General features: G+C 34.1%; 1 protein-coding gene across 1 annotated transcript; it reads right to left on the bottom strand.

Moving 5' to 3' along the window:
- Window positions 1-945: 945 nt before the first annotated feature.
- On the bottom strand, window positions 946-6,527 carry LOC131078043 (palmitoyl-acyl carrier protein thioesterase, chloroplastic). The gene is made up of 6 exons (XM_058015663.2): window positions 6,001-6,527; window positions 5,229-5,362; window positions 3,155-3,268; window positions 2,882-3,053; window positions 1,549-1,617; window positions 946-1,459 (listed from the first exon to the last, which is right to left on the bottom strand). Exons 1-6 carry the CDS (start codon window positions 6,445-6,447, stop codon window positions 1,196-1,198), a joined length of 1,200 nt encoding a protein of 399 aa, XP_057871646.2. The 5' UTR covers window positions 6,448-6,527; the 3' UTR covers window positions 946-1,195.
- Window positions 6,528-18,563: the final 12,036 nt, after the last annotated feature.

Genomic DNA, 18,563 nt, shown 5'->3' with positions numbered 1-18,563 from the left:
TTGTTGCTTCCATTGTGTTACTCTTGTTGCATGATCCAGATTGTTCTCTTTGAGGACCCTCTGGACCATGGTTGCGTTAATGCTGGAGGGTATGGAATGGACTATCTAGTCTTGTAGCCAAGCTACACACAAAGGACAATAGAAGATTGAATGCAAATAAAAAAGTATGTTTTTTATTGATTATAATAGAAATCTTTCATGCCCACAATCCTACACATAATAGTCACACTCGACACATTGGTCCCACATACTAGCACACAATCTACCATGCGCTTATTATTGAGAAAATACCAAAATGAAAGTTTTTTGGATCTACCTTCCCCTAACTCTTGATCCTCCCCTCCATGGGTTCTCAAGATGTTTATATATTGGCTCCAAACACTAGAACTAATCTGCATTAGTATCCCTTCGATCCCGAGGTCCAATTATCCATGTAATATGTGCATCTATCCCAGATGTTGGGAAGATAAAATGAAGATATTTTTGTCTTGCAAATAATCATATTGTAATGAATTTTTTAACAAATGTAATAAAAATGTGTTTTCACTTAATTTTTTTCTTTCCTTGTGTGTTGTAGCTATGGGATTGGACTACTTGGTAAGGAACCCAGGTCCGAATTATGTCAAGTAGTTTTGGAAAAAAAATGTTTTAACTATATCATGAAACATTTTTAGAATATGGTAAGGCACCCAAGTCTTAAAGAATGAAATATTAATTCTGTCATAATGTCATGATAGTTAATATTCACATTGAACCAATTTCGATTTTATAACTATAATTCTTACTTTAACATATCTTTTTATTTGTATGTTTAAAGATCTCACATCCCATATATATAAATTATAATATAATTATATTACTAATTTTTCATCCCAATTTAACATTTTATATTCCAAATACAATATGCACTTCTTAAGTTTGCCAATATGCAACCTTTTGTTACAATTTTAAAAAATGATTTTCATATAAATCTCAAAATGCATATCATTAAACAACATAGCGTATCCTATTTTGTAACACCCGTTTGGGACTCATATAAGCTTATAAAGCTGTCCCCTATCACGGATCTTCTTCTTTCTCTTTTCCTTCTTTTTAGCTAGAGGAATGAGAATCAAATTCCTCCATCTCATATTATGAAAGCAAGAATAATTTTACTCAAAATAAATAAACTATCCATTTACATTATATTAATATACTAAGCAAATAAGATTGTAGATTTCTCGTCCATTTTTGGCCTCCAATCGGTTCTTGCTCTAACAATTTCAGACCCTGCTCTTTGCATTCGAAGCAAATGCATCAACTGTAGATCATCAATGCGTTTGCTTTTGGGATCAATGTCAGCAAATTCAGATTGTAGGTGTGTCAATGACTGAAGCACATGTGTTTGCCCACATTCTCGTTTGTACTCCAAAGTCATATTCACCAGTTCATTGTTTTCTAATATTTGTAGAGGCACACTCTGCAAATATAATGCCCAAAAACATGTTATTAATCCAGCCAAGGACATGCAGTATTACAATAAAATGAAGCAAAAATCTCAAGCTTCACCTCAAGTATCCAGCCAACGTATTTAACGTTGTTCACATGCTGGTTCACGTCCAAGTCACTTCTTTTTGGCTGTAAAAATAATTTTCAATTTTCTATTAGTCAAGTATATAAAATAGGATAAGCTGTATAACAATAGTGAGTTAGATAGGTCTTTTATAAACTAAAGTGCGTGTGGGTAAACTTTTTAAAACGGTGAGTGATGTAAAACACCCTCCAATATCATGTAGTTTGAGAGGATACTAGACCCCATGATCTTATTATCACAAGAAGCTCTACCAATTCCCAACTTTCTATTAATCAAACATATAAAACACAATAAGTTGTATAATAATAATGAATTGGGTGGGTCTTTTATAAACTACAGTGCGTGGGTAAACTTTTTAATGGTGAGTGATGTAAAACATTCTCCAATATCATGTAGTTTGAGAGGATACTAGACCCCATGACCTTATTACCACAAGAAGCTCTACCAATTCCCAACTTTCTATTAATCAAGCATATAAAACACAATAAGTTGTATAACAATAGTGATTGGGGTGGGTCTTTTATAAACTACAGTGCATGGGTAAACTTTTTAATGGTGAGTGATGTAAAACATTCTCCAATATCATGTAGTTTGAGAAGATACTAGACCCCATGACCTTATTACCACAAGAAGCTCTACCAATTCCCAACTTTCTATTAATCAAGCATATAAAACACAATAAGTTGTATAACAATAGTAATTGGGTGGGTCTTTTAAAAACTACAGTGCGTGGGTAAACTTTTTAATGGTGAGTGATGTAAAACATCCTCCAATACCATGTAATTTGGGAGGATACTAGACCTCATGACCTCATTAATATAAAACCCTCTACCAATTCCCAGCTTTCTATTATTCAAACATATAAAACACAATAAATTGTATAACAGTAGTAAATTGGATAGATCTTTTATAAACAACAGTGTGTGGATAAACTTTTTAACGTGAGTGATGTAATATGTCTTCCAATACCATATAGTTTGGGAGGATACTAGATTTCATGACCTCATTAATATAAGAAACTCTACCAATTCCCAGCTTTCTATTAATCAAACATATAAAACACAATAAATTGTATAACAGTAGTAAATTGGATAGATCTTTTATAAACAATAATGTGTGAATAAACTTTTTAACGTGAGTGATGTAAAATGTCTTCCAATACCATATAGTTTGGGAGGATACTAGATTTCATGACCTCGTTTCCACATGAACGAATTAGATCCCCAATCCGTTATAGAGACATTTTACTATCATTATGGACTGTGAAATATTTTGAAAACATGAACATTGGAGATGTTAAAAGCTTACCGTCAGCTCAGACTTAATGTGTTGAGCAGTGCATTCATCTAGTTTATATAGTTTCTTTGTATCGTGAGCTACAATAGCTGTCCTTTCAAGAAAGTAAGGCTGGATTTCTTCCTTGACTGCTTCTGGAATTTTAGATAGCTTTCTGGTTTCTCTGTTCATCATTACCCATGTACTATTTCCAAACCAAAAAAATCCATTAAATGCTCTTTACAAAAGAAGAACAAAGGAGATTGTAAAAAACTGGGGCTGCAATACTAAATTTGGTGATGTTACCTTGTGGCTCGAGCTAAAATGCGTCCCGTTTTGTAATCACGGACAAACCAATCACGCTTCATACCATTTTTGCCAGATGCAGAAGCCCATGTATCCACTTCCACCACGTCACACCTACGTTAAGAACAATGCAAAATGTCTATGGAATCAGGTCAAGTAATAACAACAATTTCTTGACTTTTGTATTAGAGCATTTTCTTTATTACAAGAAGCAATGTCGATAATATCTAGATTGACTTTGCAAATTTTTAAATTTTATTTTATCCTTCGAAAGGGCAATGATTTTAATGGAGATGTCAGAAAATCGTTCACTTTGTTATTGTCATATTTGTCATTGCTCTAGGAATTTGATGTTAGTTCACATTGTGAGCGTAAAGGTAATTTTTATAAATGTATTTCTAAATCATGTATGTGTATTTGAATCTGAACATGATCTAGTATAACATTTTCATCTCTATGTAGTTGTTTTAAATGTTTACATTGTGAGTATAAATAAAAATTTTGTAAGTCTAGTTTTAAATCATGTATGTTTATTTGAATCTAAACATGATCTAGTATATATTTATTGCTTATAAAGTATTCATCTTTATGTATTTGTTTTAAATGTTTGTAAGAACAAGTTGCAAAGAATCTACCTGATCCTACTTGATCTATGGATCAAGTTTTGCTTAGTCATATTTTTGGTTGGATTGATACAATAGTGATGAGTGAAAGATAGATCAAAGTTAAGAAGCAAGTGTACAATAGACCTTGGATGATGTACTTCAAGAAAATTTAATAAAATGATTTTGAATGAATTTTCTACGACAAGATTACTGAATAACTATAGCATGCTTGTAGATGATGATCTTCAATACAATTTTAAATGAATGAGTGAATGTTCTTGAATACAAAACCATTGTACTAAAATCAACACAAATGTGTGTTAAGTTAGCTCGCAAAGACCAATAAAAATGTTCATAACATAAATATTAATATTGAATTTTAAAAGTTCAATGTTCAAACCTACAACCATGGAAGTGGCTTGGGTAAAGTCCTCACACATGGCTTATCTAGATGATGAAAAATGAATATAGAGATCAAGATAAATCTTTGGGGATAAGTGAAAATAAGATTAGGATACGATGATTTCAAAAACCAAATTCACTTGACAATATGTTACTTGTAGACAAGATACTGCATGTAAGACATTAAGGTTAGAAATGGACACAAAAAATAAAGAAAAAAGGGCATGGGTATACTGGTATATACCACTACAATATGGTTGGTCCTAGATAGATGGAATTAAAAATATGTTTCATTTCAACTTTCTACAGCCAATTCAACTTACTTGTTAAATGTAAATCAATTGAACATTTAAAATAATTGCAAACCAATTTAACTGAACAAACATAAAAATGTGTCAACATCGTAGACACACAAATATAAATATATGACACAACATATATCTATTAAATGTGATTTATCTTGCCTTTTTTTTTAATGTAAATCTAATTCTATTATTCTCATTTTCATTCAAAAATAATTAATAACATAAATGAATTTTTTTTAGTTTGAAAAATATTAATAAAACACAATCATGTTATCAAATGTTGCAGCTACTTATTTTAACTTTAAAAATTTAAATTAATATAATTGAATCAAATTCACACTCACATAATTGATCTAGATAACAAAATACACTCCTAATCATAATAGATCTGTAAACAATTTCTATCATTAATATATCTTTATATCATTATGTGTTTACAGACTATATCAATTCAATATTATTTTATTCTATTACGCATTGATTCTTTATGATTTCTTTCATATATTAAAAAATAATTTTCTTAATATTAAAACTACAAAAATCTACTTTATTAACTTATTTAAAAAAAAAAAACCATCGTAAACTCAAGAATAAATGATCTAACCCCTCATAACCATGATTTGTAATAGATCAGAGACCTCTTTCCATGCTTAGCCAATCAAAACTATATATATATATATCAAATTACCATAAATTTCTTCAAGAGAATAGAGAGAAATTTGCAACAAGATATTTATGTATTATAAAAATATATATAATTACCATGAAGGATAGCGGTCAATTTGAACTTGCATGCGAGCTACGACCCAAATGAGATTACGTCGACTCATCTCATGTGTAGCACCAAACCCATCCCCCGCCAATCCAACAGCCCACACATGGTTGAGAGCAGTTTCCTGCAACACAACAAAATTAACCATTATCAAATCTTGATTTTCATTGTAATAATAATTAAGAAAGTGCTTTATATTTATATGGTATGAAACCAAGACTAAAAATGCTAAGCAACCAAGTGTTATTTAACTAAGAATTCTGAACAACCAAAAGTAATTTAATGCAAATGCTGAACACTAGAGCAGGTCATACGACAGGCAACTAATATAGTAATGAAATAAACCAGAGACCCCAATCAAACAATCGATTTTAGGCGAGGTATGCAAGTTATCTGGAACCAACCACCAATGATTTTAGATGGTCTTTGGTTCGAGTCCCAGACAAATGCCTATAACATAATTAAAAGAAAAAGCCAACTCGTTTAAGGTTTGGAATTCATAAATTACAACATCATAAATTAAAACACAAATAAAATGTTCTATTGATTCAAGTGTTTCGTGATCAAATGATCAAAATCAGATGTCTTAAATACATCCAAAGACTTCTACAAACATTTCTGAAAAAACTTGCATTATAGAAACAACGAAAAGTACTCATGTTAAATAAAACTAAAAAACTAAAAACACAAAACTATGCAAATAGAAAGAATTACTTAATAATATTCCAACATGAAGCACAATAATGGCAGCATTCTAAATACCTGAAGAAGGTTCATCAAGGTCTCAATGGAAGCAGTCTTGTCTGCTCCAACCTCATATGATCTGATTACATAAGTCTGTCGATAAAGAAGATTACCTTCAATCAGTCTACCCAATCTAAAAGCATCCACAGGAACATTATTCTCTACTCCTATTCTCGCTTTGCATTCATCTTGCTTCTCAGCTGCTAAGGCTGCAGAGGCCATGGCAGTCAGAGTCATGATAGAATCTCCTTCAACTGAAACACTTTTCCTTCTTGCCGATCCATTAACATTTGCTGAAATACTACTCTTTAGGTTACTATCAACAATCTTAGCAGCAACCGCTTTTCTAAGACCAGATCTACCATTCAAACCATTTCTCCCATTCACCTGCAATTTTTTGAATGAACTTTGGAATCCATAAACATGAGGAGTAATCTCTAGAGAAGTCTGGAAAACTATTGGCATATTGCTCTGCAAAAATTAGAGCAATTCCAACTTGAGGAACAACAATGTTGAAATTGCTGATGCATATAATCTAAACAAAAAAAGAAACCAATTGCCATGCATCTGGGAGATCCATTTCCAGAGCACTTTTGTAGTCAATTTTGCAGCCAACAACCTTACCAACATCCTCGTTATCTTTCACGCCTAGATTTTAAACACCCAAAACATTAAAAAACACAGATCTGATCGTATTGAAAGACATGATGCGAAAATCTCGAAATTATAGATGTGACTTTGTGGGATATGTGCTTATAAAAGTTGTCCTGTAGTTGAGAAAAACGGCAATCTTAGCAGTGCAATTGACTTAACTGCCTATGTTACCCTAATTTTCCAGTCGGTTCGAGAAAAATTGTTCTCAAGTTACGCGTTAAACAAACTAAAGCATCAACTATTGTATTGCATGAAAAGTTACGTAAGCACGCAAAGATCTTCCCATATTTGATCAACGGTTCAGTGACACTCGCGCTGGAAAAAAGGTTGAAAACGTCCGTGCTAGTACACCCGTCATCATATCATTTTATTATAGGGAAGACATAACTAGAAGCCAAGCTAGTCTAAGCTTTTATTCCGTTGGGATAAAAATATTTGTTCAACCTCTCCTTTTCTTCTTTTTTTATCTTTGTTTTTTAACCAAAGTTTCTACACTACTCCACACTAATCTTATAGAACTGTTCCCATATCTCATATGGAAGTTTGATTTTTATATTGCAGCTTTTTTAGTTAAGGAGGAGCATTAGCTTTAGGTTGAAACCTCTTTAGTCGAGAGATGTCTATTTTGTCAAAGTTGCACGAGTCACAATTTCTACCTCATCTTTTATAGTTTTTGGGTCTTTAAGCTAAAGCCTTTTTAGGTATGGGACACCCATTTTTACCAAAGTTGCATGGGGCACAATCCTAGCTACATCCCTTATAGTGTTAGGATCTCACAGTCAATAAGACTTGATCCTTATGGAATCATTCACAACCATTCAACTTCACTAGTAAAATGAGGGCACTTTGACATCTCTCCTTTCTTCTCTTTTTATGTGGATTTGAATGAGTTCATTAAGGATCAAGTCCCTTTAGAGTTATACTTAAGGATTTAGCTACTTCTAGCTTTGTCTTCTAGAAACTTTCATGAAGATCAACAAACTCCTATATTTCTTTTTGCTCATTGTATTTTTTCTTTCTGTCGCTCCTAGTCCTAGAGCTAGGACTAGCATTAATCTATGTTCTATCACATGTGTGAAGGAGACTTTAAGGTTCACAATAAGCTTCTTTTATTTATTACTCATAATTTTAAAACTAAAAGAGCTATTCTCTATAGAGAAATTATTGATTTTAATGATTGTTTTCATTTTTTTATTTATTTTTATTGTTTTCATGTCCTACTCTAGTGTAAAAAATTTGGTGTCATGGTTGTCCAAGCCTTGTTTAATTTCTTCATATCAAGTTTTCATTTTATATTTTTGATTGATGCATTCAATAACCAACGTATTGACCTAATGGATAATATCCCATTTTTAAAAGATTCTATCATCCTCCTTAGTAGAGACCTAGGCAATACCTTCCAATTTTTAACCATTGTAGATGGTTTGATCTTTAATTATATTAATATCCATGAAGAACCATTTCTTGAGACTATGTCATTCTTTAAAGGATTCTTGATGAGCATCCAAATTTTGAACCACTTAATGGACCACATCAGATGATTCCTTCAAGGAAATGAGTTTGGAGAAGGAGAGCAATGCATCCTTAGGGAGATAAGGACAATGATTTTCTATATCAAGAAGACTTCATCCATAATGGACTAAGGGAAATCAAAGGCCTTCTCTTTACACTTATTATACTTTTTTAAGCATACCTTTTCTTTGGGACTCTTGGGTTTTACCAATACTTGTGTTCCTTGTAACCATAATTATAAGATACTGCACAAATGACTCAAATCTCTTCCATTTATCAATTTTGTTATAAATAATTTCTTTGCAGTTACCTTCCTAATACATTTTGAAAGTTGGTGTCATTCTTAGAATCATTCCAAGAATCATTAACATGATAACAATTTAGTGAATTAACAAAGATATTCAAAATAAACTATTACTCTTTTCCCCTTAATATTTTTCTTTTTTGGACATGGTGAAAAATTTAGTGTAGTTCCTAAGCCTTATGAAGATGAAAATAATCATAATTAACCCCTAATAAAGGGATATCATCTTATGGGCCCTCTTATAGCATTTGATTAAGTTGTTAGTAAGGACAACAAAAAAAATAGAAAAAAAAAATTGTTTATTGAAAGTGTTAGGATAACTGATGAACAACTGAGAGGGGGGGTGTTAGATTCAATGATAGTCCCAAAGACACTGAGAGGGGGGGTTAATCAATATCTAACTGGTTTACATAATATTTAAACTTATTAATAACTTTGCATCCCAAAATAGTGTACTAGTAAATAAGAATTAATGCAGCAAATATAAATAACAGAGACATCATAGAGAACACACCATAACACAAGACATTTAACGAGGAAACCCAGTATGGGAAAAACCTCAGTGGGATTTGTGATCCACAATATTCACTCACTACCCATTGAATAAATATTACTAACAATGAGGGGCCTGCTGGTGCAGGAGCACCCTTGTAAGGTCTTCCTCTTTTTGGTTTTTGTTGGTGTTTTGCTTCTTTAAGGAGCCATTGTAAATGTAATAAGAGCCATGAGCTCATTAGTCTTAATTAGGTCCCAATCTAGGTCCTAGGTTCTCATTTCTTGTGGAGGAGAGGTTATGTGTGCCATTGATGAGCTTGGGGTCCTTTTAGCATGGTGGTGTCCATAGGATAACCCAATGTAGGCCTAGGAGTTAAGAAAAGCAACTTTGGAAAAGTTACTCAAAAGTTGCAAAAAGTTGCATGACAACTTTTCAAAGTTGTCAAGCAACTTTTCAACCTAATAGGTCAAAACCTTAGCTTAGCATGGAAAACCCTAATTTGGGCACACAGAACAAGGAAAGGCTAATATATAGTTGCAAACCCTAAAATGATGGGTTGAATGTCAGATTGTACGGCCAAGAGTAAAGACCCTGACTATGATTGGGTTTTTGTTGCCAGTCGGCACAAATGAAGCATTAATAGGTTGATAATGGATTGTTTTATGAACTAAGCGGTGTTGTGAATCTTGTATTGTATTTATACTTTCATTTTGAGCACTTAGGGTAGGTTCTTATGCATGTTTTTGTGTGTTTGTAATTATTTTTGTGAAGTTCTTAGGGTAGATTCTAACACCGGTACAAATGGAGAACTTAAGGAAACAATTGGAAGGAGCTCTTGTAGACTATGATGCAGAAAAGGTGAAGAACATCAGATTGGAGGATGAACTTAAAACTACTCAAGAATTTATTTTGGCACTTCAAAATAACCTGGTTATTCCAAAGAACAAGAGAAAAGAACTTCATATGCAGATGCAGAATGAGGATGATGAAAAAGAAACTCTTAGAGAACTTGCAAACAAGTTGAGAAAACAATACTATGAAGAATGAAATGCAAGATATGACTATGAGGTTTTGTAAAGACATTGAAGACAAGAAGAAGAATGAAGAAGACTTGACTAGGAGACTCAATGATGCTGGAAATGAAAATCTAAGACTTAGTCATGAAAATGATATGTTGAAGACAGATCTGATTCACATGCAACATGATAAAACTGAGCTTATGAGACAAAAGGAAATTCTGGAAAATGAGTTGGCTAATGCAAATCAACACAAAGAGAAATTCAAGAAAAGTTCAGAGGAGCTTGATGACATGCTGAAAAGTCAGAAACCTAATGTAGATACAAATGGACTTGGATTTGAAGTTGGAGAATGTTCAGGCACTGCAAACAATCTAGATCAGAACAAACCGGTAAGACAACCTAGTGCTTATAAGTTTAATGGAAAATATTTCAATTGTAACAAATATGGTCATAGAGAAAATCAATGTAGATTTAGAAACAATCAGAATATTAATGCACCCACTGGTCAATGTTCCGAAGGCAACAAAGTTGGTCATAATTCAGAAAATTGCAGAATGAATGTGAAATGTTATGTTTGTGGAAGATATGGACACTTATCTAAACAATGCAGAACACAAATCGGCATAGGATATGGAAAGGCTATTCAAAGGAATTATGTGACTTGTTATGCTTGTAACAAAATTGGACATATTGCTAAATTTTGTAGAAGCAAGACTTCACCGGCAAACAATAAAGGATCCAGTTTGAAAGGAAAAGAAAAGGTAGATGAGGTAAAGAAAGAATTTTTGAAACAATGGATTAGGAAGAGAGATCAGAATGTTGATGAAACTAACTCTATACCAGTAGAACAGAGTAGCCCTCCACCGGCAGGAGATTCTTCATCCAACTAAGAAGTAACCCTTTGGGGGTATTGCAGCAAGTTGAAAATCATGCAGATTACCCTTGGTTGATGGTGAGAAGATAGATTTCTTCTTTACTGGTAGATGTGTTAAGTTTTCACTGAACCGATGAGCATTTAATGCGGTTGGTAGAATATATGTCATTATAAATCATCGGATTTCCCTCATTTTCGACTCGCCGAACATTCAAATTAGTAGTGAGCGCAAAAATAGAGCAAAGGCATTCAAGGCGAAGGTGCGAAGTGATTTCTTCAAGCATTTAGAATATTTTTCAATGGCTTCTTCTTCTGCTCTCGAGTTTATTCCGAACCCTACTATTGTGGAAAACGTGAAACACCCTAGGCCCATATTTAAGATAATTCCCGAGATTGCCGAATACGATGACTCTGTAGGGGCATTTTCAAAAATTCCTAAAGGTGTAGTATTTGCAGAAGACCCTAGCATTTATGTACATTACAATATAGAATAACTAGGTTCTGATGAATTGATGAAAATGTTTACGAAGGTAATTTGTTATGAAAATGGTGCTGTTAAACACGAACACAAGATTGTAGAAACTCTAGGTTTTGTGGAGATACCGAACATTCCTCAATTTCCAAAGGAAGTAGTAAGAATTGTTTTGAGTAGAGCACATGGAGGATTCTTATGGTTGGATTTTGTCTGCAAAATAACCCGGCAAACAATTAGGGAAGTAACTGGTTTACCCTCAACCGACAGTAGACCTGATAAAACATAGAAGATTCCTAACTTCAAAGTGATGACCCTAACAAGAGCAACATCTGACAATAGATCACTGAGAGTGAATGATATCAAGGACATCAATGTGAGATTTGTAAGTATGGTGCTAGGATACAAGACCACACATGTTAACAGGCTAAACTTAGTTTCTAGTCTTTGTATAAACAATGCTTATGAGATGGTTAACAACAATGCAATGATAGATGTATGTGAATGACTAAAAGATGAACTTATTGACAATTTAAAAAAGATTAAAGGAGATAAGAAAGGGACATTCCACTTTGAAATCTTTTGGTATGCTTCTTGTTGTATTTCACTAAGGAAATCCCCGGTACAGGACCTAAAAACTTTGGATATGATATACCAGTAGGAAGACAATTATAGGAAGCTTTTACTGGCGTGGGAACTGCAAAGGGCAATAACATAATTGAATACTTTAAAACCTTCCAAGCTAAAATGAAAACTAGAGAAAGACTACCACAGAGTATAGTGGACAAATATGACAAAGAGATCTGTTTTGTTATCATGAAAGATGAGACATGGATGGAAGCTATACTCCCTAGGACTGTCTGGGTGACTAAAATGGGATATGAGGTAGATCTTAACATTCTTGAGACTTATGCAAAAAATTACTAGATGCACCGAGAGAACCATCAGAACAAGTTTTTGGTAGTGCCGAGACTATTGAAAGTGGTGTAAAAATATTGAAGCAAACAAAGAAAAGAGAAAAATATATTAGAGATGAATCCAAGAAAGTGAAGGAAATCAAGGAAAATGTAATGAACATTAGTGGCATATCGGCTAGTGAGCTTGAAGGACTTCAATCAGAGGCACACATTTCACCAGTTGGCACATCTTCTGACAGTGAGAAATAGCAGAGTTAAAAAGAGTTGAAAGAAGGAAGAGAAAACCTTCACCGGTACCCTCTCCTTCACCTAAGAGAACAAGGACCTTGAGGAAGAAACAATAGACAGTAAGGGAACCACAAAAGAAACTAACACCAAAGAAGAAACAACAACCTGTTACTCCTTCTTTGAATGATTTATTGAATGAAATAACTGATGATGGAAACTTGGCTAATGTACACAAACTATATAACACATTTAATGACTTTGAAAAGGAAAGCATTGAAAACAATATTATTTTACATCTGGACATATATAATTAGGTTTTGATTGAAGTTGTGAATGACTTCCCCAATGAACTATATAGGAGATTGGAAGCAAAAAGGATTGCAGTGATGGAATTAGATAAGATACTGAAAGTTGAAAAACTTCTAGCTGTACATCCTGTAAACTCTAAAGAGGAAATTGATGAATTAATCTCTAAGGCTAACCGATCTATTTTTGCTAGTGGTCATCGACAAGTAAGTTTAATGGTAGGAAGAGTAAAAGAGATTGCAGATGAGACTATTGATAATTGGGATATATTTTTTGTGGAGAAGGAAAAACAAGAGGAAATGAACCGACCGAAGAAAATATTTAAAGTGTATCAGAAGGATAAGGACAAGGGCAAAGGAAAAGTTGGTGGTATTCCAAAATCTGTCAGGATTCCCAAAGATACTGAGAGGGGGGAGTGAATCAGTATCTAACCGGTTAATGGATTTTCTGAACTTATTAAATGAAATGCATTCCAAAACAGTGTACCAGTAAACCAGAATTAATGCAGTAAATAAGAGAAATAAACACAATATAAAAAGCACACCATAACACAATATTTTTAGCGAGCAAACCCAGTGTGGGAAAAACCTCGATGGAATTTGTGACCCACAATATTCGCTCATTGGCCAATAAGTGAATATTACTTACAAAAATGGGGGTCTGCACATGCAGGAAGGCCAAGTGCCTAGAGCTCACTGCTCAAATACAAAACAAGTCACACTGACTTACAAAAGTGGATTATGGAAATCCAATATAGTGTAATGCTACAAAAAGCATCTACTATGCCAGATCCAGTAGCGGTTTAAGCTTTGCAATAATCATAAACCTTACTTTACAGTAACCTACCTTCAATCACAATACCTTCAATCACCTACAATTTCTCATTGGAGTGTGCATTTGCCAACAACATCAAGATTACTGACAATCTACCGCCACCTTTGGATACTACACCAGTACACACAGATGATCCACAGGTTAATTACACTGAAGGTGTTACACATGATGACACAAATCCTAAATCTGAGATACTATTCACCATGAATGTGGATACTCAGGAAGTGAATCTTGTTGTAGATAAGGACAATGTAGAGGTTAAAGAAGACAATGTTGATAGTGGCAACATGGTCATGAAATCGGTAGAGATGGTTGAGGTTGAGATCCTAACCCAAACAGAGCAATCATTAGATATTGGCAAACCTACTGAAGGAATAGATACTAGCACAGGGCCACCAGAGACTGAGATACCGACAATTGAAGATACTGAGAAACCTACTGAGGCAGAGGTACATGCTAAGGCAGAGAAACCGACAATCATTGTGACATCAAAGTAGTCTGAGAAACCCTTGCTAGTTGAGATGCAAACACAGACTGATCCATCGGAGGAAAGCACAAGTAAAATGGTTACAACTGATGGAAGCACAGAGGTAATAAAGGCAATTGGTCAGACATCCGACACATCAACAAATGAATTCAGACCTACTAATGTAACAGAGGTACTTTTGGATTCAAGCAAAAAGATAACAGATTGCAATGGTTTGGCCTACAAGGCAATTGATAACACTATACCCATTCTTAAATTGATTGCACCAAATTACAATATAGATCATATTAAGGACTCTTTAGGTAAATTGGACACATTGTCCAAATTTATTGCTTACAACACATAATAACCATTGATAAAGTGAATGAGGATACAATAAAGGAGAGATTTGAAAAAGAGAAGGACAAATTCTTTGATGACACTATAAAGAAGTGCACATAACAACCTGAATACATTATTACCGACATTGAACTCTATTATTTTGGATTACAAAGAGTTGTATAGGGAAATATGCAAACCTCACATTCTGACAGAGGATATAGACATGGAGATCAGTAAAATACAAAAAGAAATTGATGACATAGCTGATAACATAATTGGTTCATCCGACTACATATCAGTTTTTGAGCAAGAAATGGCAGGCTTTGAAGAAAAACTAGAGAAACTTGAGAAAGAAAAGGCAAGGATAAGGTCTAATGTCAAAGAAATTAAAAATAAACTTGGTCCCAAGTTGGACAATCTTATATCTCAGAGAATAGAAATATCTAAGGCATTACTTCAAGGAGAACAATCACCGGAAGATCACATGCATTATCCCACTGACATGATCCAACAGACTGAGACAAATTTTGAATGACAACAAAAGGTTTATGCAGAGTCTGAATTTGGTTTTGGCAGATATCTTTCAAATTGTAACCAACCGGTTACAGACTTTAAGGTGAAATTTTTGCACTCATTTGACAATTTTTGACAACCTTTGTCATTGATGTCAAAGGGGGAGTTGTGGAGAGAAAAATGCTTATTCAGAGGAGATCATTTGCTCAGGGGAGCACATCTTTTTGGAAACTTTTTGGACTTCAGTTTTTGGAACAGTTTTGGATTTTTCTCATGAGTGTTGCCATTAATGTCAAAGGGGAAGATTGTTGGCATTCTACACTCTTATGAGAATAGTTGATGTTGTCACAGATGGTAACCAACTAGCAATCATCTGTCAACCCACCGACAGTTACCGGTATCGACAATAGACTTTTACATTCACCAACAGACACTTCACCGGCAACGACAATAATGCATATCAACACTCAAGCCGACATGGAATAAACTTTTGTTTATCGTTTTATATTGTAATTATATTTTGTAAAAGCCGACATGGCATATTGTAAAAGACTCATATATATGTATGAGATCTTATAGATCATTTTGAGAGATGATATAATAGAGAGAGATGATATGATAGAGAGAGAAGATATGATAGAGAGAGTGGATATAAATGATATATTTGTATAAGGTGATATAGTTGACAACGAAGGTTTTTGGTAATAGACTGAGCTTAAACCGATACTGAACCTGACATAGTTGATGTTGATCTGAAGCAGTACATTGTATTGGATTTTGATAATCCATTTTGTAAGTCAGCGAGACTTTTGTTTTGTGATTGAGTAGTGAGCTCTAGGCTGCTAGCCTTCCTGCATGTGCAGGCCCCTCATTGTAAGTAATATTTATTCATTGGCCAGTGAGTGAATATTGTGGGTCACAAATCTCACCGAGGTTTTTCCCACACTAGGTTTCCTCGTTAAATATCTTGTGTCATGGTGTGTTTTCTATGATATCTTTGTTATTCTTATATGTTGCATTAATTCTTATTTACCGGTACACTGTTTTGGGATACAAAGTTCTTAACAAGTTTAAATATTCTATTAACCAGTTAGACACTGATTCACTCCCCCTCTCAGTGTCTTTGGGACTATCATTGATTCTAACAACTAGTTGCTATTACCAAGAAAATTATTGAAGAAGTCTTCATGTTGAATGTCAATAATGATTTGCCTATAAATTAGGAGGATCTAGAAAAGGAATACAAGACACATAAAATCTTATATAGAAGCAAAATTCCAACCTTTAGGCTCACACATTTGAAGAGGGATGAAAGGGCCTTGACTTCAAATGATATTTCACCCTACAATATCAACATGTTTGTTGGATACTTCAAGGACACATACTATGCTTTGTGTCAATTTTGAGAAGTTGATGCTCAGAATATGATCCCTAATTGAATGCTTATTTCTGCATGTATATTCAAAGCAATAATATAAATAAGCCTTTTGATTATGCAAGTTTGTTGGCCGAGGGACTCAACAAGACCGTCTATGATTTGAGGAAGGGGCCTTCTTTAATTTTAGGTATTACTCTATCCTAATGCATATTTTGTTTTATAAGGGCCTTAAGGTTTGACACCTTGATTTGAAGGTTGTACTAGTTCTTAAAGGTTAACCCCTCCATGTCCAAGAATGAACATATATTTGGGATATTCATTTAAGGGAAGCCAATTATCTTACATTTGATAACCATTTTGTTAGGAAATTAATGAGTATTCTCTAAGGGGAGGTACAATGGGGTGTGAGTAAGGAGGCAAAGGAGTTTCTGAGGCCTAAGGATTTTTTGCCAAAGTTAGGCATTGACCACAATTGGGGGTCATGGTTTTATTTTAAAGACCATACTATTATTAAGATTTTTGGTAGCCCTGTGGTCCCAAGACTCCTTCCCACTACTATAACTGATTAGATGGCCTTTTTAGGAATTCTACATCAATTGGTTGAGGCAGAGAGATCCCTTATTGGGGGAGCTCACAAGAAAGGTGTGCTTCTTCCTTCTTAGGTTAAGGTAGGAATGTACCACTTCACTAATAGAAAAAAATTTATATCTTGGATAGTATGCTGAATAGATCAACCTCCCTTGGGGCAATTATAGGTATTATGATTTGGAGTGGTTTGTGCAAGATCATGGAAAACAAAATATCCGTCAACATTAATGGGATGATGAGGAAGAAATTATAAGGAATGCCTTTGATTATAATGAGGCCTTAAAGCAAAAGGAGAGATGATATAAAATGTAATATGAGGAGAATGGGAAGAGAAGTGTTGATAGCTCATATTCCCCTACATGGGAGAAGCTCTTAATGCCAAAAGAAAGGATGAGGAGTATTTTCAGTGCTTATATCGATGTGAATAAGATGCCATTGCCTCACCTAAGGCCTAGAGTTGTGGAGCCCCAAGTGCAACAAGTTGAAGAGGCGGAACCTAATTCACCTTATTTTGTTGGTTTTCCTATTGTCTTTGATTCTCATTCACCATCACCCCCACCTAGTTTTGAGGATTAATCATCCATTCCTCCCATTGCTAAGACATCTCAACCCCCATCTCAAGACTGTAGAAGCTACTATGAAAAAACCAATGGTTACCTCTTCCTCTTCAAGTTGACAACCTCTCCTTGTCCCAAAGAGACCCAAAGCTATCACACCCTTGCATACTTTGTCTCTCAAGAGACGTCCCTTTTCAGGCAAATGAGGGCTTTAATTATCAAGGTGAAGCACCTTTTCCCCCACATAGATTTGACACTAGACTTGGTGTAGACACAAAAATTTCCATTAATTTGTCCTCATTTAATTTCAAATTTCTTCAAACATCGGACGAGTCCTTATTATTACATTATTATTTCTCCATAATTCATTATTCATAATCTCCATCTTTCATTATATTATTATTAATATCTTACCATTTATCCATTTAATTTATTAAATAAAACTTCTATCATATTCATTTATACGCCTTCATGCATTCACCTTATATACATTTATCTATTTATTTAATAAAACCCCTTTAATATTCCCTCCTACCACTTACCATTTCCCATTTACCACTCTTCTTCCCTATACCACTCATCTTGCATTATCCCATATTCATCCCACAACATGAACTCGCCCAGAGAAAATCTATTTAAACAAGCCCCTCTCTCTTATTTGAGCATCTCATCTTTATGCGTCGAACTTATGTCAATTTGTATTCTTCACCATCTTTGCATTTTGAGTACTCATCCACAACTTTTGCATTCAAAATTCATTGCTTGCATCTTTTGAGATCTTTCATGCATCTTGCATTTTGTTTTCTTGATCAAATCGCACATCTTTATTTTAAAATTATCACCATTCACCATAGCCTCTTGTGCACAATGCTCTGAGAGCGAAATCTTAAAAATACAAGACCTTGGTTGATAGGAGAGCAATGGAGGCAAATTTCTGTTAATGCATGTGTGTTTCTTTGTTTATTTTGGCTTTGCATGTGTGTTTTTCTTGTAGGTACTTCATTGTTGGATTTTGGAAGATTGAATCTTGTATTCAATCCGTTTCCTCCATCTACAATTGGCACGCCCGGTGGGACAACCCATTTGTCCTTTTGATTGATACTTTCATTTTGTCTTCTGAT

Source organism: Cryptomeria japonica, chromosome 8, assembly GCF_030272615.1.
Source record: "Cryptomeria japonica chromosome 8, Sugi_1.0, whole genome shotgun sequence".
Taxonomy (NCBI): domain Eukaryota; kingdom Viridiplantae; phylum Streptophyta; class Pinopsida; order Cupressales; family Cupressaceae; genus Cryptomeria; species Cryptomeria japonica.
This window is presented reverse-complemented; position numbering and strand designations above follow the sequence as displayed.